The sequence below is a fragment of the Leptopilina heterotoma genome, unplaced genomic scaffold (assembly GCF_015476425.1).
Source record: "Leptopilina heterotoma isolate Lh14 unplaced genomic scaffold, ASM1547642v1 Lhet_63, whole genome shotgun sequence".
Classification (NCBI taxonomy): domain Eukaryota; kingdom Metazoa; phylum Arthropoda; class Insecta; order Hymenoptera; family Figitidae; genus Leptopilina; species Leptopilina heterotoma.
Window position 1 is genome coordinate 688,612 of NW_025111149.1, and position 26,772 is coordinate 715,383.

Consider the following 26,772-nt stretch of genomic DNA (forward strand, 5'->3'; position numbering starts at 1 on the left):
CAATAAATAATAATAATTAATAATAATAATTAATTTTGCTAATACAGTACAATTTTTAATTGTTGCAGGTTAAGCTATTATAAATAAATATAATTTTTAAACAAAATAATTTTTTAAATTAACTGCAGTCAAGAAATATTTAACTCCAAGATTTAAAATTTCAAAATCGAAGAAATTAGCATTATTTTTAATACTTAATATTTAATGAAAAATAAACACTTCACTTTGTTATTTTTTTTTCGAAAGAAAATTTTTGAAAAATGTCTTTTATTGATGAAGCAGAGAAAAAAATATGTAGTTAAAGTCAAGTTTCATGAAAAAATAATGCCATGCAATGGAAAATGTGGACAAAAGAGGATCTTTGACCCTATGTAATGAAACCATTAACTTAACTTCGATACGAGAGAAATATTCAAGGCTAACGAGTTTTTTTTATAAGTTACAATAAGAGTATTTATCGGGAAATCCCTTTGACATTAATGATTTTATATTCCTATTATTTATATTTTATAATAATGAAAAATGTATTATTATTATTTTGAGTGTTAAATATTCTCAATGTTTCAGAATAAAAATTTTAATATTTTCGGAGTAAATTTTGCTATAATTTTTACTAAAAAAATCTATTTCGAAACTCGTCAAATTTACTTCGGAAAAATTAAATATTTACTTGAATCAAATAAATTTTATAGTTGAATCAATAATTTCAGTATTCGATTCGGGAAAATGACCGGATACCGCAAATGCCATTTAATTGACTCATATAAAAATTATTTGATATACAAATAAATCGTTTTTTGATAGAAATAAACATTTATTTGATATAAGTGAATATTATTTTATTTGGTAGAAATAAATTTTTATTTGATATAAGTAAATATTATTTTTTTTGATATAAATGAATATTATTTTATTTGGTAGAAATAAATATTTTCTTGATACAAATAAACATTTACACGATTCAAATATATATTTTTTTGACAATAGACAATTAATCGTTTATTTGAAACAAATAAATTTTTCTTTTCAGTGCGTAATATAATTATTAAATATTAAACAAATACTAAATAAAATACTGTTTGTAAAACATTAAAACAAATTTTTTTTAAATATTTAAGAATAATTACCGTATATGTGTTTTTTTGTCACAATTGACAAACTGGTGAAAACTGCTCAATCACATTCGATTCATATTTATTAGATGCTTGAATTGTACGCATTAATTAACACGAGGTGGTGAGACAAGTACTAGTACTATCAAGTACTATCTCTAATCATAAAATAAACTATTAACGCAAAAATATTTACAGTGAATAGTATGCATATTCAATTATTTATTTCTATTTCTTTCTTCTGATTTCAGTTTTCTCATGAGAGCTGATAGTTAAAAAAAAGAAGAAAAATTAGTTAACAATTGAAAAATACTTTAAAAAATGTTTTTTAATGATCAATACAAAAAATATATTAAATTGACAAAATACATACACTGAAATTGAAATTCAAAAAGTACAACTCCAGATCACTTTCTCCCTCTGTAATCACTTGCTCGAAGCTTAGAGTCGAAGTTGCAATATCGTTCATCGCTAACTGTGTTACTCACACTTTTCTTCAATCGGTAACAATCTACTTTTACCGAATTATTCTTTTTTTTGAATTAGTAATAGACTAATTATTTTCTTTTTAATTCTAAAAACCAAATAGTCGTTTCAGTAAAATTAAAAAATTGAATACCTGTTTTTAAAATAATATAAGTATTCTTAATAAGTATTGTTGATAAAAATATAATTAATTGTCGTTATAAAAAGAAAAATATTTGTAAAAAATCGAAATTGTGTTTTTTTCTTTTTTAAATAACTATATAACTCCAGTTGCTTTGCGGTATTGACCAAAATGCTCCAAATATTGATGAATTGTGTCCATTGGTTGATAAATTTCGTTCATTCGATTCTGCAAAAAATATATGAAGATTAAGTATTGATCGTTAATAAAATGTAAAATGTACTCAAATAGCGCAACATTTGAGCAGAATATTGTGGTATTATTTAAATATAAAATTCAATTTTTTTAAATTTCAGACTCAAGATTAAAAAAATGTACTAATTAACTGATTAACTATAATTATTATTATTTATTTTCAAAAGTTTCACTAAAATTCTTCGTAGAAATTCAATTATTTTTAATAGAATTTTTATAATAATAAAAATCCAATTATTTTTAAAAAATTTTTATTACATTTTTCGTAAGAATTCCATTTATCAATGTAATTATAATAAAATTCCTCGAAAAAATTCAATTATTTTTGAAACTTTTAATAAAATTCTTCGAAACAATTCAATTATTTTCTTAATTTTTCAATCAATTTTTTGCAAGAATTTAATTCTTTTAAAAAATGTTAAAGAAATTAATAGGAAGACTTCAATTATGTTTAATATAATTCTAATCAAAATTCTTAAAGGAATTAATTATTCTTCAAAATTTTAATAAAATTCTTCGCAAGAATTCAATTTATTTTATTGTTATAATAAGATTCTTTGCAGAAATTCAATTATGTTCAAAAATTTTATTAAAGTCTTTTGTAAGAATTCTATTATTTATACAAAATTTTCTTCAATTAAATTCTTCGCTATAGAATTGAATTATTATTTTCGAAAATTTCAAAAAAATCTTTGGAAACAATTCAATTATTTTTAAAAAATTAGATAACATTTTCCGAAAGAATTCAATTATTATCAAAAATTGTAACAAAATTATTAGAAACAATTTAGTTATTTTTTAAAATTCTTATATAAAATTCATGGTAAAAGAGATTAAATCAAAAATAGGTCAATCAAAGCGTTTTTTAATGCTCTACAAGTTGGTGCCGATACTTTTAAAGTTACTTCTACATTTTTCAACGAAATTTTCAAAAAAGTCTTATTTTCCAAAATTTTGGATTTTTAAAAGTTTAATATCTCCGGTTAATATGGACAAAAAACTACAAAATTTTTTTTTTCGAAACGTAAATTTTCAAATTTTTAAATTTAAAATTATATAACAATTTTAAAAATAATAACATTTTTTAAACAAAAATTTTTTAATTAAAAAAAACTCACTTAAATATTAACAAAAAATTATGGAAAACAAAATAATTTCTAAAAAAAAATGTTTAAATTGAAACCATAAAATTAGAACTATAAAATTGAAATTATAAAATTAAAGTTATTAGAATTATAATTGAAAACTTTAAATCCTAAAATTTAAATTATAAAATTAAATTCAATTATTTTTAATAAAAATTGTATGTCAATTTTACCCCAACATTGTCTGGTATTAAGACGAATTTAATAAATATTATGAAAATATTGCCCTAAATATTAAATGTTATGCCGTTTGGGTAACTACTTGTATTTATATTTTTTTACTGCTGTTTTTGTACTATTCTTATAATAAACTAATAGAGACAAATAAAAAATAACCATATTTAAAGGAACAAATATCCCAGTTGTTTGTTGTTAGTTATATTCTTCAGAACTTCAAGAACTTCAAGAAAAGAATTCCGAAACAAATTTCTTCTTATTCTCTCGTTTACAGCAAAAATAAAAATTACGAAAGAGTATCTCTTTCCCCATAAATAATGGAATAAAAATTAAATTTAAATAAGAATCCAAATTATGATAAGTATACTGGAAAAAAGATTTATAAAGATATAAAAAAATTTCCTCTTCAGAAACTGTATTTAAATATTAAGTGAATATGATATGTTTATATATATATACTCGCAAGGGAATCAATATATAATTACGCAATATATTAATATTAAAATGTACGATTGAATTTGATTACCTAAGAATATTCCATTGACTTTAATCCGTCTTAATGTCACTTTACACCTTGAATTTATTCTCAACACTGTTTTCTTATATACATATATCGTATATTGAAATTAACGCACGTCTTGGTATTGATAAAAAAATCGATCCATCGACATGACTTTTAGTTGCGCTTGATTTAATTTAATCCAGAAATTTATCTTTTACCTGCAAGTATTGCGGTGCCTGATTTGACACAGTGGAACCAAGAAAGCCTTGAAGAAATTCTCGCATCAATTCCCAAGCATTTCCCGGAACAAGACACGGTCTATATTCAACCTAAAACAATAAAACAAAGAAAAATACATCTATAATTTTAGTTTTTCATTGGAATTTTTATTGCTCGTTTTCTATTTTTTATATTACACCCCAGATAGCACGTAATACTTGCGGCAAGCTTAATATACAGTCTTGCACAAATTGTTACCAATTACTTACTAATTGTTACCAATCAATCACTAATTGTCACCAATTAATCGCCAATAATCGACACTTTTTTATTGTCAATACTTTATTTTTTCCATGTAATCCTGAATGTCTACAAATTTAGTCCGTAATTAGTCCGCAACAATCCAAATTTATGAGTACGAATTATCCGAAGATAATATGTAAAGAATACGGAATCAGTCCGCAACAATCCAAATTTAATCTAGTTAAAAAAACTCAATCCGCAAAATGTCCGGAGCATTCCGAACTCTGTGAGCAAGTAATCCGATATTAGTCCACAACAATTTGAAATTAAGTGTGGCAAAATCCTATTCTGAAACAAGTATATGAAACAATCCGAAAACTGTATGCAACGAATTTGAAAATTGTCTATACAACAATTGGGATTTAATCCAATTAAAAGCCATAATCCGAAACAATCCGAAATCTGTATATGCTGAGAATACGAAAATTGTCTGCAACAATCTGGATTTAATCCAATCCGACATTAGTCCGCTTCAATTTGGATGGTCATTAATGGGTTAATCCAGATTAAATCCGGGCATATTCCCAGGAGGAAAAGTCGGACGAATGTCGGAGTTTACAACCGCCTGGGATCCGCGCCCGTGCGGACCGCCAGTACCGATGTTTTGTACCGATTCGGATCCCAAAATTCAACCGGCGTTGAACAGATTAGGCTCAGAATTTTGGATCCACCTTTCTACTTTCGTCAGTACTGGCGTGGTACTGGATTTGTTCCGCCTGCGGATTTCATTCTTCTACGGGCGTCGGAAGAATGATGGATGTTAGGTCTGTACTGGCTCGGTGCTGGGGCGGATCCGACTGCGGATCTCGTCATTTATTGTTATAGTTCACATTATCAGTATAATCATAAATTTATTTTATTATATATATCATAGCTAATTAATTATTACAATAACTAATTGCATTTATTATAATAATATTATTATTATTATTATTATTATTATTTAACCAATAAATAAATTAATTGTATTGATGCAAAGGAAAAATATAAGAAACCTAATTTTTTCATTATATTTATAAAAATCCAACTTTATTAATGTGCAATTAAATAAATAATTTTTAATAATTAATAATATTAACTTGAAAGAAAATGTGATCAATATATTATAATGCCTACAATAAATACCTAACATATTAAATACAATATATAAAAAAGAGATTATTATTAATTAATTTATTATTAATTAATTAATAATCTCTTTTTAATTTAAACAATATATTAAGTAATTATTTATTGACACTTTTCTGCAAATTAAATAATTAAAAAAATGTGTTGTGCATTCAAATTTCATTCAATTATTAATAATTACGTAATAAAATATTAAAAAATATAATAATAAAATAACAATTTTAACAAGTTCCTTTTTAAACGAAATATTAAAATATTCATAAATACCGGTATAACATCAGTCCGTATTTGAAAATTGTTTATTGCCGCGTAGTAATTTTACAATTTTCATTTTAGCTAGTGAGACTTGAAAGCATTTAAGATTTGAGAGTTCCATGCGAGCGTAGCATAGTGGTTAGCGTGCGAGATTTCGGTGCGTAAATATTCGGTTAGGCGTAGGTTCGTACCCCCAAGCGTTAGGATTTTTCAAATGTGTATGTAATAAAAAATTGCGTTTAAGTGTATAAAGAAATAAAAAAATGTGTAAAGTGAACTGTCAATGAATTGTCATCCGTATTTATCTTTTGCAATTAATTATTATTTTTTATTGATATTTGTTGAAATTATCATTTTGATCCGAGCCGGTTGTCAGGCGGTAGAATGCCAGCATTGCCAGCGCACATCTGTCTATTAAATGAAAGATCCGCAGTCGGTACAGTGCCGGGTCCCAGCCGGTTGAATTATACACGGAACGGCTTCTCCCGGCCGGTTACCGGGCGGTAGAATGCCAGTTCCGAGACGGATGGCCAGCCAGCTCCTGGCCAAGTCATCTTTTGGTAGAATACCAGTTCTCGGGCGGTAGGCAGGCGGTTCCTAGCCAGTACCACTACTCCGGCGTCGGTACAGGCGAGGATCCGCGCCGGTTGCAAATTTCCCACTGGGTTAGTGTGGATTAGTTCGATAATTGTACGAAAAATGTCTGAAAATGATTCGCGTTAATCTAACATCAATCCGAGCGAAATTATGAATCCTAAATCATTCTGGAGTAATCTTGACTTAATTAACTGGACTTAATTAGTGCTGGCGCAGTACAGAATTTTTGTTTCGCCAAAGCTTGGACAAGCCACGGCGGCAAGTGCTGGCTGTGTATAGAAAAATTGTTCACAACGCTCTTTGCCAACATTGCTTTTTTGACATAAACTTGAAAAAAATTATAAAAAAAGTTTATAAATGTTTATAAATATAAATTTATTGAAAAAATTAATATTTTACTTTTCAGTTGTTCATTTTTTATTCTTATTAAATTTAATAATAACAATTTAACACAATTGTCTAATTTTGTAAATAATAAATTATTTAAACAAATTAAAATTATAAACAAAATTTAAACTTTAATCTCAATAATAATTTGGTTCCTATTAAAATACTATTATACTTCTTACTATGAATAAAAAATTATTAAAAAATTACCACGTAATTTAAGAATTACGTAAAATGTTAAATGCAATAAGTAAAGTAATTTAATTTAATTATTAAAAATTTAGTTTAATTTATTTTATTTCAATTTATTATTTCTAACGTGTCCCAATTTTTTTCTCATCTTTGACTCAATAGTTGTACGTCTGAATGATACTGAGATATTAATACTTTACTGTACACATGTGTCGTTAGCATAGTGGTTAGAGCGTTAGTCTGTTAGTCCGTAGGTCGTAGGTTCGATTCCCCTCGTCAGCAATTTTGTTTATTTTCATAGGTTTGCGATATTTCTAGATTCCAATCGTTAGGTACTAAAATATGAAAATCTAATGCACACTTACTGTAATTGTTTATTATTTAATTTTTAAATGTTATAAACAATTTTTTTCTACTTCATTTACTATATCCATTGTTAGTCTCCATCTTTAATACAATTTCTTTAAGAAGAGAAATATTTTATGAATAATAACTATTTATTAATATTATTTACCATTTTGTTGTTAAATTATTTATAATTATGAATTTACGACTAATTAATAACAATACGGCATTTATTGCGGCAATATTCTCAGCCAGCACTGGTCCAGTGCTGCGCCAGCGCTGTCTGGCAGCACTGACAGACAGTACTTCGGCAGCGCCAGACGGCGTTATCATCCCAGTGCCATGCCAGTGCTGCCAGTGCTGGCGCAGTACTACGCCAGTTGTAAATTTCCCATTGGGTAATTACGGATTCAATAGTTATAAAAAAAACTGTATTGATTTTAAACTTAATTATTATTAGTCCGAAATAAGTCCGACTTTTTATTCAGGGTATTTACTTATGATAAATAAAATATTTACTTCTGCAGTCAATTTGTTTTTACAAATTTACTAGTATTATTAGTTTTTGTTTCAATATTATAATTAACACTGATGTGTTAGCTTTTTGTCATTTCTTTTCGTGGCACTTTATAAATCAGGCCTGCACAAATGTGTGGCTCGCGAGCAAGAGGCTGAGAGAGAAATTCCCCCTCCATGCGGGCGCTCTGCCTGCTTCACTCCGCCTGCCAAGGCAGAGCGCCCGCATGGAGGGGGAATTTCTCTCTCAGCCTCTTGCTCGCGAGCCACACATTTGTGCAGGCCTGTTATAAATTAACTATAATAATTTAAATGTTCTTTCATTCATTCATTCACTTTTTCTGTCCCTCACACTCTGAAGTTGTCTTTTGTTTATACTTTTGTTTTTTGTTAACTTTAGATAGATTGTATATTTTATTATTATGTTATAATTATTTTTATTTTATAGTTAATTCAAAATTGTAACGACAAATAGAAATCATCAGAATTTTTTTCACTTCTTTCCATTCAAAGACTAAAATTTTGTTAAATATTATGTTTTGTCAAATTGAAATAATTATGCAGATTTTTGTTCTTTACTTCTAAAAAAAAATTAGAAAATTGTTAAACAACTGTGATTAAGAAATAGAAAATTTATTTATTTTCCATTATTTTTTTTTTTAATCACAATTTTATTAACAAAATTATTATTTTGTTTTAGAAAAAGAAGAAAAATATTTGCACAATTTCTATTTTAATCTTATTTTTGGAACAGGATTTTCCACAGGAATTAAGACATTCAAAAATTCAAAATTCAAATCTTTTTTAAATTAAACAACTTATAAAAGTATTGTTTTTCAACATGAAGATATCAATTGCTCCGAGTCGAAGACTCGGAGTGATCGATTTCTTCATGTTTTATAATAATTAAAGATGACCAAGTAATAAAATCATTATTTTATATTATATAAGAATATTGTTACTGTAACTTTTTTTTTTTTTTTTTTTATTGTTTATACTCCTGCCCTATTGGCCTTACGCACTTCGACAAGAGTCCCCGAGAAATACTTTTTTTTTTTGGATTAAGCATAACCATTCTACTTTAGAAAATTTTTCTATATATTAACCTAATTTTGCGTCTACAGCCGACTTTATTAGGAGTACTCGCATTACGCCTGGACCACCCGTCAATGGGTTTTCTCGCCAGAGAAGAGGGAAACTGTAGAAAACCTCTCTGAGTACAACCGGTTTATCGACAGTCGAGTTCTAATGGTGTGTACCGGACAATAATCGACGGTGCACATCATTATACCTCGACGTCAAACCTCCCGCTCAGATTGTCTCACGTGCCGGAAAAATACCAAGCCAAGTGGGCGCGAACCAAGGATACTTATACCCTTGAGGCCCCGAGACCGTAAAGAGTGTCACAAAAATCATCGTAAACAAATTGGCTGCCTTTATATTCCCGTGTTACTTACGATATTTTTTATTCCTAATGCACAAAAGCGGCGATTTCAGATAGCAGACGACAGGGAGTAAAAGTCATTCACTTGTTTGACCTGTATTAAAATGGCGGCCGTTTTCTCCCTTGGGCAAAAATAATACATGGGATCAGCTGTTACTTTTGCACTCCCTGTCGTCAGCTATCGAAAAGCGCCATTTCTGTGCATGTGGGATAAAAAATTATTTTCATCATCTTCATTCAATTATTATTTTCTAGAATTTTAAATTATTTTTTATGAAAATAATAATTGAATTCCTTCAAAAAATTTTATTATTTATGAAAATAATTTAATTCCTTGTGAAATTTTAATTATTTTATGAATATAATTAAATGTTTGCGCAAGAATTTCATTCAAATTTTTATAATTGAATTCATTTGAAAAATTTTAGTAGATTATAAATATCATTAAATTGAGGAAAATTCTTTAAAATAATTAAAATTTTTACCGAGAATTTTATCAAAGTTTTCAAAAATAATTGAATTCTTACGAAGAACTTTTATTAATTTTTTTGTTAAATAATTCAATTCCAAGGAGGAATTTTATGAAAAATATTTTAAATAATTGATTTTTTTCGAAAAATGTTATGAAAATTGTTTTTTCAAATAATTAAATTCATATGCGAAAATTATATTATTTATGAAAATAATTAAATTCATAAAAATAATTTTTTTATTTACGAAAATAATTGAATTTTTGTAAAAATTTTATATTATTTATGAAAATAATTGAATTATTGCGAAAAAATTTATTAAAAATTTGCAAATAATTGAATTCTTGCAAAAAATTTTATTAAAAAATTTGATAAGAATTGAATTTCTTCGAAGAATTTTATTGTTTATGAAAATAATTGAATTTAGGAAGAATTTTATTAAAATTTTACATAATCTTAATTAAATTCTTTTGAAGAATTTCTTTGAGTTTCTTTAAAATAATGGAGTTTCTTTAATAATTTTAATTACAAGTTTTCAAAGTAATTGAATTCTATATGAACAATTTCTTTCAAGTTTTTACAATAATCCTCTTTCTTAATAATTGAAATTAAGCATTTAATTCTTGAATTTTATTAAAAATTTTTAGAAAATCATTACATTTTTTTTTGAAAAATTTCTTTAATTTATTGAATACAATCTAATTTGTTAATAATTGTGTTGAAAATAATTGAAATTCTGAGAAGAATTTTAATATTTATGAAAAATAATTAAATTCTTCAGACGAATTTTAATAATATATTTCTTTTTAAATAATTCAATTCTTTTGTGAATTTTTATTGAAATAGTAGATATTAAAAATAATTGAATTTTGATAAATTATTGAAATTAATTTAGTTCTATGAAGAATTTTATTCAAATTATTTTGAAAAAAAATTGGATTGTTAAAAAGAATTTTATTAAAATTTTTCAAAATGAATTGTACTAAAATTTTTAAGAATAATATTACATTTTTCGAGAAATTCCATTAACATTGTACTAAAAATAATTGAAATTCTGTGATTATTTTTATTATTTATGAAAATAATTGAAATTCTGCAATGATGTTTATTATTTATGAAAATAATTGAAAGCCTACAGATACAATTTTATTATTTATGAAAATAATTGAATTCCTGGTAAAAAAAATGTTATTCTTCATGAAAATAATTGAATTATTGCGAAGAAATTTAAAAAAATTTGTAAATAATAGAATTCCTGTGACATTTTTATTATTTAATTAATTCATTCAAAATTGTAATTTTCTAACATTTTAAATTAAAATTTTTTTTAAATAATTGAATTCATTTTGGGAAATTTCATTAAAATTGTAGATATTGAAAATCATTAAAATTAGAAAAATTTTTGAAAATAATTGAATTTTACAGAAGAATTTTATTATTTATAAAGATAATTGGGATTTTAACGAGAATTTTTTTCAAATTTTGAACATAGTTGAATTTAATAAGAATTTTATTTTTTTTTTGAAAATAACCCTCAGAGAACACATGGGTGTCTTTATGACCCCACGCTTTTTTACGAAAAGCTTTTTATCTTTTTTTAATATTTTAAATAAGGATTTTCACCCAATGGGAAAAAAACCATTGGCGCATTAATGGCCCAATAATGGGAGCCACCATTCCATTATTGTCCCATTATTGGCACCCAATAATGGACCACTAATGGTAAAATCGTGGGATGTCCACGCCGATGCCAATAATTGGCAAACCATTATTGGCACATTATTGGCTGCCATTAAAAAACCAATAATAAAAAAAATGTTTTTTATTAAATTTTGTTAAATAATAAATTTATTTATTTAATAATTATTTTATTTATTATTATTATTATTATTATTATTATTATTATTATTATTATTATTATTTATTATTGTTAAAAATGTTAATTTTTTTAATTAATTATTTTATAGAAATGGTTATTATTTTCTATCACATCGAAATGTCAATAACCCTTTCTTTCAGAGTCTAAAAATTATTTACCTCACATCCATCAGTGCAAAAATAGGAGAGGACGGGCAGAATAAAATTCTACAAATATTCGTGAGAATGCTGCCTCCTTATATACTTTTCAAGTTTCATGTTAGTTTCGAGAGAGTTTCGCGCAACACCTCCTATGGGGCGTTGAGCGAACTACATACTTACTACATGATAATTTCTGCAGCGTCGGTAAGTAATTGTATGTAGTTCGCTCAACGCTCCGCAGGAGGTGTTGTTTCAAACTCTCTCGCAACTAACATTAAACTTGAAAAGTATATAAAGAGGCAGCATTCTCACGAATATTTGTGGAATTTTATTCTGCCCGTCCTCTCCTATTTTTGCACTGATGAATGTGAGGTAAATAATTTTTAGACTCTGAACGAATGGGTTATTCACATTTCGATGTGATAGAAAATAATAAACATTTCTATAAAATAAGTAATTAAAAAAATTAATATTTTTAATAATAATAAATAATAATAATAATAATAATAATAATAATAATAATAATAATAATAATAATAATAATAATAATAATAATGAGGGTAAACTCTGTGAAGAGATACCAGGATGCACTCCCTTTGCGGAAACTTCCTGCTATCTTGGAGAGATACATCGACCTCCACGTCCGAACATACATGTTCACGTGCCCTTGGATATCATAGACGTCGCATCAATGCTCCGGCAATGCTATAACGTCTATGTAACTAACGGAGGCGGTTCAGGGCCCATCTTGGCCAGATGGTAGTACCCTGTTTAGGCTCGATCGTTCCCTCGATACGGGACAAACATTAAGTATGAGCGATTGTAAAAATGAGGAGTACCTGCGGGGTAATGCTTCGGCTAAATCCCTCACTGGTTCCGATCGTCAAGCGCTTTCGAGCGTGAGGGCGGTGGCCAGTGGCCCATGGATGCAGGAGGGCAACAACGCGTTGGGAGTTCCACAGATCATCGTGGATAGGGTAGAAAGAAGAGGAAGTACAAGCAGCGTGACAAGCCAGGTCAGTGGCATTTCTGTCTTCAGTAATGCTTCGGCAAAGGACATTGCAAGCTGCAACCAAGATCGAGATGAATGTATTAAGCTGCGAGAGGAAGAGGCAACATGCATTCTAGCAATGGAGGAAGCGGTTAACAAGATGATGAAGTCCTGCGAGGTCCAAAAGAATGTCAATATGACAATCAAGGATGGACTCAAAGGCATGAAATCGCTCATACAGGAGATCAAGGAGAAGCACGCAGCAGCTACGAAAAAGGATGAGAATCTCTACCAGGGATTGACTTGGTCGGAAGAGGCCAGACAGGATCGTAGAGCCAGACGAGATCGCTGTAACGCGATCGTGTTGAGAAACGTCGTCTTGGATGCTCAGAAACGAAAGAGAAGTGATCCTGAGCTTGCGAAGGATCCAAAAAGGAAAAGGGAGGAGGGACCTTCTAAAAGGTCCAAAGGCAAGGAGATGAAAACGGCACCAAAGCCAATTTCAGATAAGAAGGGAAGAGCCACAATGGTCGTAAAAGTGGCTGAAGGATCTACCTTTGCCGAAGTACTAGCGAAGGTTCGAAAAGAGGCTGACTTAGAGGCCAGCCAGACAAGGGTTGTGGGAGCTGTACCCACTTAAAAGGGAGACCTCCTCATTAAAATTGGGGGGTCTTCGAACAAGAAGTTGTTCACCGAAGAGGTGACAAAGGTGATCGGCGATCTAGGTAAGGTGCAGATGGCGGATCGGCAGACTGTGCTGGAGATCCGCGACATGGACACCCTTACCGAACAGGAGGATGTCAAAGAAGCCCTGGACAAACTATCTACGGTGCCAGCAGAAAGCAGGAAGGTGACGGTCCTCGGACCAAATAAGCGAGGTATTAAGCTCGCTGTCGTGGTCACCTCCCAAGAGGACGCTAACAGGCTGGAGAAGATAGGGCACATTAAAATCGGTTTTGTGTCCTGCAAAATTAGTAGGAGAGTTATGGTCACAAGGTGTCACAGGTGCCTTGACTATGGCCATATAGGCAGAGATTGCCAAGCGGTAGATAGGTCGGCTGCGTGCTTCAAGTGCGGAGAAGCCGGCCATAAGGCAGCAGATTGTAAGAAGAGCCCATGCTGCTTCTTATGCAAGGCGAAATTCAGCGAAAAGGAAAACATCCAACATGTTGCTGGATCAGGGAGATGCAGAGTCTTCAGAACTGCCCTCGAGGAGGCAAAAAAGACTCTGTCAAGGACAAGGAGGAAATAAGGCCAGAACAAGAGCGGCACGGAAGAGTCGCGTAAGCGACATAATGGGACCTTCACTTCACGAAGTTAAAAGCCAATAGGTAGTTCCGTGGGTTGAAGAATAGTCCAAATTAAGACGGGAGTGGTTTTTAGTGGGTCGACCAGAACAAGAGCGGTCATCCCCACATAACCTGGAATTCATTACCCAGGTATCTGAATTCACAGATTTTCCACTTCCGACTACAAAAAAAAAAAAAAAAAAAAAAAAAAAAAAAAAAAAAAAAAAATAATAATAATAATAATAATAATAATAATAATAATAATAATAATAATAATAATAATAATAATAATAATAATAATAATAATAATAATAATAATAATAATAATAATAATAATAATAATAATAATAATAATAATAATAATAATAATAATAATAATAATAATAATAATAATAATAATAATAATAATAATAATAATAATAATAATAATAATAATAATAATAATAATAATAATAATAATAATAATAATAATAATAATAATAATAATAATAATAATAATAATAATAATAATAATAATAATAATAATAATAATAATAATAATAATAATAATAATAATAATAATAATAATAATAATAATAATAATAATAATAATAATAATAATAATAATAATAATAATAATAATAATAATAATAATAATAATAATAATAATAATAATAATAATAATAATAATAATAATAATAATAATTATTATTATTATTATTATTATTATTATTATTATTATTATTATTATTATTATTATTAAATAAATAAATTTATTATTTAACAAAATTTAATAAAAAACATTTTTTTTATTATTGGTTTTTTAATGGCTGCCAATAATGTGCCAATAATGGTTGCAAAATATTGGCATCGGCGTGGACATCCCACGATTTTACCATTAGTGGTCCATTATTGGGTGCCAATAATAAACCTAGAGAAAACCAATGGCTTCCAATATTGGGCCATTAATGCACCAATGGTAGACTAATGGCTATTTCCCATTGGGCAAGTATACCCGGCTTCTGGATCAGATCTGGAACTGATCTGGTTAGATCTGGGCCATATCTGGTAACCAAGTCTGTGCCAAAGCAGGTTTGGAACGCGGAACATGTCTGAAACGTGTATATAACCAGATTTGATTTTCTCTGTTGTTCGTATGGTAACAAGGCGTTCGACAGTACCTAGCGTGGGTTCTTGCTTTTTTCTGGTCATTACTTTGCTGTTTATTATAACAGCTTTGCTTTTTGTAAAATTTGTGTTTTTAGTTGAAAATATATTTAATTTAAATACAATAATAATATTTTTATCTTTTGCAATTAATAAAATAGGCATTTTTCAAATGAATACACGGAAAAAAATTTCTTATAGAAGAAAACACAAACTTTTTCGTAAAATATACAAATAGGTTAAGTTGTGCTTTATGCAGGCGAGTTTTGTGTTTCCAACAAGCAATCCACGCATGCGCAAGAAAATTCAAGTGAACGTCTGCTTGTCGTCTGCTGCGTGACTGTTTAAGCTGTTGAATCATAAACTGAAGTTTGTGACAAGACTCATTCTGGTTTGTGTATTTCCCAAACTCAGCCGTTTGTGGATACTACAACCGCCGTTCATAGATGGCACAGGAAATTTTGTAATTTTCACAGGAAATTTTTTTCCGTGTAAGGTTGTTTTAAAATAAATTACAAAAAGCAAAATTTAAGTTAAATTTAAATGTTTTAAATTGTTTATTTTATAATTTTTTCAATTTTTTTTTTCATTTTAAGCTGGAAGAACTATGTACTTAAATACACACTTCTAAACACAGTATTTCATTTTTTTTTATTAAAGTCGTAGCTTATAATTATATTAAGAAAATTCCTAAACGCAGGGATTCGAGCACCTAACTATATATCGCAACGCAGGTTTTGATGACGTAGGGGACGCAAGATAAAACACTTTAACCGCTCGACCATCTCGGAGGTTGAGAATCTGGGCTTAGAGAAAAATTGAGGGCGTGGATCGGATAACTGCCTGTAGCGCATGGCCGAAAGGGACTATAACAGTCAGACAACAGTGAGCGCCTCTAGGCCTCTCACTGCTGTCCGACTGGTATAGTCCCTTTCGGCCATGCGCTACGGGCAGTTATCCGATCCACGCCCTCAATTGCATTCAAAAAGCAGAGCAAAAAGACTCTCTTTCTCTCTCTCACTTACTGAAACCCGAAAGAAAAGATAGTTAGAACCCCTGCGGTTCAGGGTTACTTTACGCGCTCATGCTACGTTTGGGAAATTCCAAAAAGTTGTTTATATAGTACATTTTCAGATTTCTCGGTTTTTAGTTTGTAAGCATAAATTACTTGTGTAGAATAATAATTATAGAATTTATTGTAAATACAGGGATTTGTTTCCGAGTAAATATTTTCTAATATTAGGTTAAACAATTATAAATCTGAATTAAGTCCAATAGATACATTAAGTAACCAACTGTTTAATAAAATAATTTTAAAAAGCATGCAGAAGGAAATGCTTTGCACTATAAGGGTCACAAAATATAAAATATAAATATTCATGAAACGACAAGAACAATTATATTTTAATTGTGCTCTTTAAATTTGAATCAGTTAAAAATCACTGGGTTAACTAACAATAAATGACTGACATTTTATTTCTGCAATCAGTTAAAATTAACTTATTGTCAATGACAAAATTAATGATTATCAGTAAAAAAACAACTAAAAAATTGGTCAAATTTTATCAATCTTTCAGTGTATTACAAATTATTATTATTATTATGAATAAATATTCGGTATATTATTTTATAGTATATAATGAAAAAATTAATATTATGAGCTACTCACTAATTAATCTCATTAAGCTTAATTAATAATTCTTATTTAATTATAATTGAATAAGTTAAATAAGTGTACTAAAATATCAGTTATTTTTAACTGACAATCAGATATGCTTTTCTGAAAATTACACTGAGAAAAATAGAGTTTGAAAAACTGGGAGTCAATATTGAAAAAACTGGACTCAGTCCAGTAAAAGTACATTAATTCATTTCCATCAAGCATCTTAGGGTGTTGCGTATAGTGTATAGAGGGCCTTAGTTCCAAATGTCACTGTAAAGAGCATTGAAACACAGGCGAAGATTATAAGGCGCGCTGCAGTGTTCATAGTAGAGAAACTGGACTCAGTCCCCTACTTCGAAATTTTCACAATAAAGGAACGCAGGCGCGGAACCTGTCAAAATAAATGGCCGACGCGACGCGAATCGAGTGTTTGCTTTTATATAAAAAAAACAATAACCAATCATTAAAAAAAATAAAAATGTGTTAAATGCACTCTTTATATATTCAATAATTAACTATAATAATCGTCGTATTCATTCTGTCCAGTCTGTCCACACCTGAAGTTATAGTCATGGTTATTCTTTTGTTTTTTATTCGTTTTGATAGAAAATAGAAATAAAATATAAAATAACGATTTTATAACAAAATTTATGCTTTTGTTTTTTATATGTTTTGATAGATAATATTACATTTCTTTATTTTGTTTTTATTTTTTTAATTTAATAATATTATTTTTATTTCTCAAATACTAATTCAAAAATATTTTTATTAATCTAAAAAGATTATTAATATTATTATATTATTCATTATTTTCTTTGATTCTAAAAAATTAGCATTTTGTAACAAACATTTTCGAAAATTAACAAATGTAAATCCTGTAAAAATTTTTTTTTTTTTTTTTAATATGAAAAACTTTATTACTTAACAAAATTTTGACTTTTTCCTTGACTCTAAAGAATATTCTGATTCTCTCTAAAACTGATTCAAAAATGACTCCAAAAAATGTTCCATTACATTTATTTACGAATTTCTTTAATTCTAAAATTATTTGAAAACATCAATTACTTCTTTTCTAAATAAATTTTAATTATTATTATTTTCCCACAGGAATAAATTATTTTTAATAATTTTTGAAAAAAGTTCTTTGAGAATTTTAAAATCCATTTGTTTACGAAATTTAAATTATTCAGAAATTCTTCAACTAAATACGAATTAAAAAAAAAATACTTCAAATAATTTCAGAAAAAAATTCAATTAAACTTTTTTAAAATAATTAATTCTACAGAATTGTTAGTTATAAGTATGAAAAATACAAATTTTTAAAGAATTTAATTTGGAACCATTTTAAAATTTAATTATTTTTTAAAACTCATGCTATAATGCTTTTAATATTCAATTATTATGTAGAACTTTAACTAAAATTCATTTTTAAATAAATTTTTATTAGATCATTCAATAATTTGAATGCAAAAATAAATAATTTATTGAATAATTAAAATTTCTTAAAATTTAAGTCTGATAAAGAATTTTATCAAAACATTTTTAAATTCATTTTTTGAAGGCACAAATATGAAATTTTATGCAAAGTTAGCAAAGCAGTGATATATTTTGTAAATTTCAATTTTTAACGAAATTTTTTAAAATTTTTTAATTATTTTTTGTGATTAAGTAGTTAAGTGATTAAGTACCAGTTTTTATTGTTAATAGGCATTATTATTAATTATCTATTAATACTAGGAGAAACTACACGCGCGTTTTTCTTAGCTGTCACCTGTAATAATTTCAAAAGATAACATTTTTGTAATTTTTCATAAATTTTTCGAAGAATTTTTTATTGAAATTTTGTAAAGATAATCGAATTTCTTTTGAGTAATGATAATAATAATAATAATAATAATAAATTAAATACTTTTTTTGGCAGGCGTGACATTTACTACTTATTTATATTATTTATAAAAAAATTTTAAATACAAATTTCATAAAATTCAATTATTTTTTTAATTTTTAAATAAAAAATTATTCCAAAATAATTAATAAAAAATAATTTTTTCTCGATAGTTTTTTAAAAATTAAATTATTTAAGAAAATTAATTTTAAATCTGTAAAGTCTAATTATTGTTAAAAACAGGAAGAGTTTGAAATATATAAAATCTTTTCAATGCTCAAGAATAACATTCAGAATTTTCTTATGAATTCTTGAAATTAAATATTATTCCAGCACTTTTAAAAAAATTTTCTGACTTTTTCCTGATTTCCCTGAATAAATTTAGAAAAATAGTGATTTTGTGTAGAATTCTTCTGAATAATTGAATTTTTGAATGTTAATGATATGAAAATAATATTAATTAATTTTGACTAGAAAACTATTAGAAACAAAATAACAAATAAATAATTAATTCTAATTAAATGTAATTTATTTTTGATAATTAATAAGTCAAAAATAATGTAATTAACATATTTTTCATTATCGTCTCATTGGCATTTACGCTTTCATTAATTTTCATGTGACATGTAATGTAAAAATTACATTATTGTTATATATATGTTAAAAGTGAAACAAGAAACTTCACGCGCGCTTTAGCGCGCGTTATTTGTGCTAGTATATTCATATTCCTTAATTCACAAGCTTTATTCTTCCCACATTTTCATACTTACAATTAACAACTAAATGCATCGGAAAATCTTACAATCATACGGGATTGAACACCTACCTAACCATACAACTAAATATACGCATATAATTATAAATCGCACGCTTTTACATTAAGCCTCTCGGCTACGCAATCGATGGGGGAAATTTCCTATTTAAGAAACATCCCTTACCAATGAAATAAATTAGATCATGCGTGGATTTTACTTTGTAATTAATGTAAGTATGGATGTCAACAATATTCATAATATTGAATAAACAATATTGTCAACTAGTTTAAATTTGATACGGTTATTAGAATTTAATAATAAATAAATAAAAAACATTAATTTTTTCTTAATAACCTTGAAACCTTTTTTAAGTTTGACAGTCCTCATGGTAAATTTGATTAATCTTTTTTTTCGTGTACAAAATAGTGAATTGACCTTGAATGAAATGTATAATTAATTATTCTCACAGCAATATTTAATAATTTAATGAACTTAACTGCACTGCATAATAGTTGAGAGTAGTAAGAGTAAGTGAAACGGTAAGATAAGTGAACGACCATTAGTGTGAGAGAGAGAGAATAACTTGTGGTTTTCGAGTAGGTATCTACTTTATGTGCACGGCGTTCATTTTTCGAAAGAACTGGACTGAGTACTATTTGTTCAATATTCGCTTCTATTATTGACTTGTGTTTTGTACACTGCCGCGTTCTTTTAACAATTACATGAGAAAGAAATTTCTCATTCCAATTTTTTATACTCTTATTCCCTCTTAGAGTATATAAACAGTCTTGTTTAAGCTGATGAATGGGATAACTTGTGTTGAGTCCCAAACTGTTCAGCTATGAAACTTCTAATACTATAGTGTGTACCTGTCACATATTATTCTATAAAGGAGTACTACACTGACTGCATAAATCATTTTTCCATTTTTCTCCGTGTAGTTATTTTTAACTAATTCAAATATAGAGAATGATAATTAAAATAGTAAAGAGAAATTTATAGCAATACAAAGTTAAAATTTCGGTTTTCTCTTATAACATACTTCTGTACGTCGCTATCCTTGTGTTCTTACCTGTTCAAGGGCTCAATCGGTTTCACCTTACCGACTTTTCATTATTTGTGCAATTGGTTTAGTACTTTTGGTACCTGCATATAGATAGAGCTGTTTAATTGGTTACCAAGTCTGCTTCTGCTTTGGACCATGTAAAATTCCAGATCCGTTCCAGATCTAGAATAACAGGTCTGCATCAGATCTGTACTTTGGTAGCGACTTGGATTTTGCTACCCGGGTACAGACTTATTCTACAGAGTTTAAACTATATATTTAAAAAAATTCTTTAGTTTGATTAGATGAGCAGTTTTAAATTGATTGAGCTTTGAAAAATGGTCTAAAAAAGAGGTATGTTCTCCGATGAGGAATAATTGAATTTTTGCAATTATTTATAAATTCTCCAAAATTGATTTTTTTAGTGTTTTTAACAAAAATTTAAATTAGAAAATTTTTAAATTCTACTATATTTAATATTGCTAATTTTATTTAAAAAATGTAGGTAGTAAAAAGTTAGCCGCGCGCTTTAGAGCGCGAATTGTTGCTAGTTCTATCATGAATTTGAATTCTCATGCGAGCGGGGTATAGTGGTTAGTGTATTCGATTTCGGTGCGTTATAATGTTAGAAAGGTGTAGGTTTGAATCCCGAAGCGTTAGAAATTTTAAGTTAATGTATTTACATTAATGTATTTAGGGGAGACTGGGGTAAACCCGCTCACAGGGTAAACCCGCTCACTAGCGATTTTACGCCATGAACTCAACTTAAGATGAAGATATTGGTACTGTGAATAGTACTTGACATTCAACTTATATTAACGAACTTTCGTTTAGTTTCATGAACTCAACATAGAATCAGAGACGATCAAATGTTTTTAGAGGTGTCAGAAAAAAAAACGTATTTTGGATTTTTAAGTTTTTCGATCATTATTTTTGAGTCTTATTTTAAAAAGATTTAATTAAATTTATTCTGAAATGTGAGGAATACACTCGGGGTAAAGTCGCTCACGTGAAGTCGGGGTAAAGCCGCTCACTTAGTTTTAAATTTAAAATTTAGAATAAAATAATTTCACGTATTATATTTCAACAATAACACAATTTATGACTTATTAAAACCAAAATTGTAACTACATTTCACTTTCTCTTAATAAAATATAACACTATTTAAATCCATAGTTGTAATTCATGAAATCTATGTTCATTATTTATTAAACCAATTTGTTGTTTATAAAATTGTTTATAAAACTCATAAATTATCAATAATAATTCATACTTAAGACGGGAATAAGACGAACTTTAATATTTAAAAAATAAAACTCTTCCGTCTTGAAAAGATAAGGTGAGCGGGTTTACCCTGGAAAATTGTGATTTCGAAATTTGGCATATGTTAATTAAAAAGTTTCTCTAAGTAAAACTAAAAAATATAAATCAAAAACTCTTTTTAATTTTTTTAGTAGATATCATAAGCTTTCAAATGATATAAATTTTCTTGGATTTAGAGAATAATTTCCTAGATTTTAGCCGATCTGAAAAAAGTGAGCGGGTTTACCCCAGTCTCCCCTACCTATTTGATATATTAAAAAATATATTTAATTAAGTTATTATAAAAAAATTATTGCCAGTTTTGAAAGCTTGCCGCAAGCTTTCTGAATTCTTACAGGGTTCCTACAAGAAAAGTGCACCTGAATTAATTCTCTCTCGTAACAAACTATTGTTTAATAAAAATATCAATTTCCAACCTCGTTTCCAACAACCATATACACACACGTGGGAGTAATTTAACGTCATATCATAAAGTTAATTCAAGAAGGCTAGAGACAGGAGGTGAAACTTCGGTAGTGGGGATGAGTCAAGAACCTTTCTTTAACCAGGCGTTTTTCGTTTCGAAAAGTCGCCGGCGCGGTGCTTCTGCACATCACTCACACATTCAAATTCTTGTATACCATATGTTTTACATATGTGTATGATATGATTTTAATTTGAGGTTAACTTTAAAGTGCAATCAGTGCAATCGAGACACAATTGACAATGTGTGTCATAACGGATATATAGAAATAATGTGAGTGATTATTAAGTTAAGTGTTATTCAAATAGTTAAAAATTCCGAAAACGTGCTGTGTGAAAAGTTGTAACAAGAAGAAAGATAAACACAACACTATGACTATTACTTTTTGTTAACTTTTAATACACTTCATGCTACAGTTTACACATTTTTTTGTTTTTAAAACGTTTTTTTAATAACTATAAGATGTTTGAAAATATAAACACTTATATTTCATATTGTATTTGTATAGAATATATTTTCCCGTGTTTACGTGTGTTAGATTGCGCAGAAGTCCGCCTGGTCTACTGCGGCGAAAACTTTTTTTGAAAGTAAACGCCTGACCATACATCAGCTGAGCGACTCAGCATTGCCATACCCCCACTACCGAAGTTTTACCTCCTGTCTCTAGTCTTCTTGAGTTAATTAAATTTTTAATTACACTCTTAAAACGTTCTTTTTCCCAATTTGAATCTCTCACGGAAGAAAACTCAGTGTCATTATTTTCTCAAACTGCGTGCAACTTCGTAAATCTCGAAGGTCTCTCGATGATTATAAATATTTAGTAACGAAACCGGATTGATTTCAATTCCGCGAAATAATTTTTTAATTTTCCCTTTTTATACAAATTTGTAAACAAATTTTGTTTGCAAAGAGAAAGCTTTTTGCGAAGAAAATTTAAAAGAGAAAAATTAATAGAATGAAAAAGAATACAACTTCATTTCTGCAAAAATACAGTGTATTTCTTGGAAATTATTTTCTTCGTGGGCGAATAGAATTTCAATATTCTCAGGAATTGCATTTATGTTAAACTGAATACTTTATAAATGTCCTGCTAAAGTCACTCTATATCTTAGGCGCCTCCGCAAAAGTCTACAACTATATTTTTACAAAAATCATTATTATCGGTTACTAGGCACGTGCTTCGACATTTACGATATTTATAACTGTTTTACAAATAAATACTAGACTATGATAAAACATTGAAACATATATATATATATATATATATATATATATATATATATACTCAAAAGATACTGCGACGAGAAATATCTAAATTATCGAAAATCCCTTTTAGGTAAGTGGCAGATGAATTTTTTTTATTATTAAAAATCATTATATAGAAACATAATCTTCTTTCACATTTTATTCAGAAACACACTGGATGTTGGAGTAAATATATATTTACTGCAATATCCAGAGTGTTTCTGAATAAAATCTGAAAGAAGATTATTAAGTATTTTTCCACTTAAACGAACCGTGTAATTATTACAATACCATTTTGCAAAAAATATTTTCCTAACGCTTTATACAACGCTTTATATGCTACGAGAGAGAAGGGGGAGGGGTAAAATTACGAGTTAAAGTAACACTGATAGTTTCATAAAGGTTTGAAATACATATAAACGATAAAAATTGGGTTCAGAAAGTTGTTAAAGTACTTTAATTAAAGATCTTATGGAAACTGTGTAATCTCTTGGTACCCTGGTTATTCGTTTTTTAATTACTAATAAAAGCAGAAGCGGATAGAAAAAACGGAAATTATTACATTATTTTCAGTATCACAAATGTTATCTGCTCTTATGGAAAACTAATACAGATTTGACAACTGAAAATAAATTCAATTTTCAATGCAAATAAAATTCTACTTCCAAAAATATTAGAAGACATAATGAAAGTATCTATCTCGATTATCGGTTAGGCACAGATTCACAATGAAAAAAATTTATTTTAATCAAATAAAAATTATTAAATTAAATTTAATTTAATTGTCTTTTTTCCCGAATTTTCATTGTCTGATAGAATACACTGAGAAAACTGGATAGTCAAACTTAGAGGGTTAGGTTTTGAGTGTTAAGCCTGATTCTCTGGATAGTTAACTTTTCCCTCCGAGTTAGTCAAATTAATCATCGGAGTGTCTATTTATCCCTCCGAGATGGTTACGAAAAACTTAACCTCAAATGTAGTCTGTTTGTCCCTCCAGATAGTTAGTTGAAAACTCCAGTTAAAGCTTGGTTAAAGCTTGGTGGGACAGCGAAAGCAAGGCTGCTTGAGTCCGGAATAGTAACACCGATGTAAACCTGACGCTCAGTCTTTGTTGAAGACTGGCGTTCAATCTTCAATCAATGCTGCGGAAGCCGAAAGCAGGACTGAACAAGACTGCTTCCACTGTTCCCAAATTTACACGCTTCTCACGCGTTCATTCAATATAACGTGAATGTATTAATTATTATTATTAATAATAAACAGTATTGTTATTAATATATATGTATTTACATATTTAATGACAATAAGTTATTATTATAATAATTATATTATTTTCATATAAATATTATATTACTAACAATAAATGTCATTTAACATAATAATATTGAAAAATAATTTTAGCAAAAAAAGACAATTTGTGATAATTTGTACATTTTTTAACTTCATTTTTAACAGACTTTTAATATTATTTACAAACAAGTTCACAAGTTTTTATTCACAACACTTATTAATTATACAGATTAAATAGTAATTTTATTATTTTATGTAACGCTTATAATGAAAAAATCCGCTCGCACGTGGGATCGAACTCACGTCCCCCCGCCCCAGACGCATTCTGGAAGTCCTTGACGCAACCACTTAAACCGCACGGCCACTGAGTCTCGATGAGACCTCGGACTAATGTAATATATTAATGCCAGTGCCGTATACTTTGTTACTTATAAGGGCAAAGTGAAAACTATGACTAAAAATTTTACACATACTAATCCTGAATTATTTTAATTATTAAAAATGAATATTAAATAATTCATAATAAAATTGTAATCATTACAAAATTCAACTTTTAAAACATTTTACAATTAAAAATATTTAATGGATAATTTAATAAACATCGATAAATAATTGATATTTTTTATTATTCAGTAACAAAATTATTAACATTTATTATTAGATATATTAATAATATATTATTTAAATAAATATAATTTGGAATAATAATGAATTATAATGTTAAATATTGTAACTGTTATTAATTATAATAATATTTATTAATTGAATAATAATTATTAATAATTATGATAATTAATTAATAAATAAATAATAATTAATTAATTAAATTAATATTAAAAATTAACATAATTAATAAAATTATTAAATATGATGCAGTGTCAGGAATATTTATTGCACATTTTAATTATTATTTATTAATTATCTATAATAATTTTAAAAACATTTATAAAAAAAAATTTTCCATTTAACTTTTTTTAAATATGAATGTTACAATTATAATAATATATTTATACTAAATAAATATAAATATTCATTTATCAATTGATAACTTAATGTTAATTATTATTATTATTTGAAACAATTATTATAATTATAATTATTATAATATTATTTAATTAAGTGAACACGGTAATAAATAAAGATAAACTGAATATTGTGTAAAGATTGATTCAAGCTTGAATCAAGATTAGATGTTCGAGCTTCACTCATAAAGATTGACCGAGTCTTGAATCGAGCATGGGACGAGCATTGGGTCCAATGTTGAACCAATATTGAACTAATATTGATTGACAGTGACGTAAAGACTGCTTCTACTGTGAGTTACCCACACTGAGCGTTCAAGACTCAATCAACCTTTAATCTATCGTCAGCATTGGTCTTTCGCGCCTGGGTACTACTTAAAAGTCACAAAAAATTTTTTATCCTTCAGAATAGAAAATAAATTTAAACGTCCTTTTTCACAAATTTTGTTTGTTTGATAGTGTACGGGTGGACCTGCTACTGCTTAAATGTTACAATAAAATTTTCTATCCTTTAGGATGTTGTTAAAATTTCCTTTTTAAAAAAAAGCGAGTTAAGAATAACATTTGTTCTTTACTGTTAATTAACAAATTTGATAATTGATTTCTCCTCTAACATTATTATATTGTAGTTGTTTCATGAATTGAAAAATTTCTTCAGCATTAAAAAACGTATCATCATTTAAAGTAAATTCGAGCATTTTTATTTTTCTCCCCCACTTTTATTTTCTCTTTCATCGAAAGAGAAAATTTTATAGTCTGTTTGCGCCTATTTTTAATAATATTTTTTAAACTCAAAGACCATTTCTTTTTTTAGAAAGGGTGAATGTGAGAATTTTATTATATTTCTCGCATATAGAACATATATTCGTATACGCACACCGTTATGTGTCGTTATTATTTCAAGCCTCGTGATTTCGAAGCTTTATTTATTTGAACGATGCTCAATGGGGCGGATTTTTAGGCGTTAAAATGCTCAGGCAAA

The 26,772-nt window shown here is 27.7% G+C and overlaps 1 protein-coding gene across 2 annotated transcripts in view; it reads right to left on the reverse strand.

Annotated features, from left to right (window-relative positions):
- Window positions 1-1,422: 1,422 nt before the first annotated feature.
- Window positions 1,423-26,772, reverse strand: part of LOC122509825 (mediator of RNA polymerase II transcription subunit 20) — a 423,200-nt gene continuing 397,850 nt past the window's right edge. For both annotated transcript variants that reach the window (XM_043624082.1, XM_043624083.1), the window contains exons 4-5: window positions 4,017-4,127; window positions 1,423-1,947 (exon numbers count right to left, since the gene is read on the reverse strand). In XM_043624082.1, coding sequence (XP_043480017.1) covers window positions 1,855-1,947; window positions 4,017-4,127 — 204 coding nt within the window. In that variant the 3' untranslated portion in view covers window positions 1,423-1,854. The remainder of the gene's footprint in view (window positions 1,948-4,016; window positions 4,128-26,772) is intronic.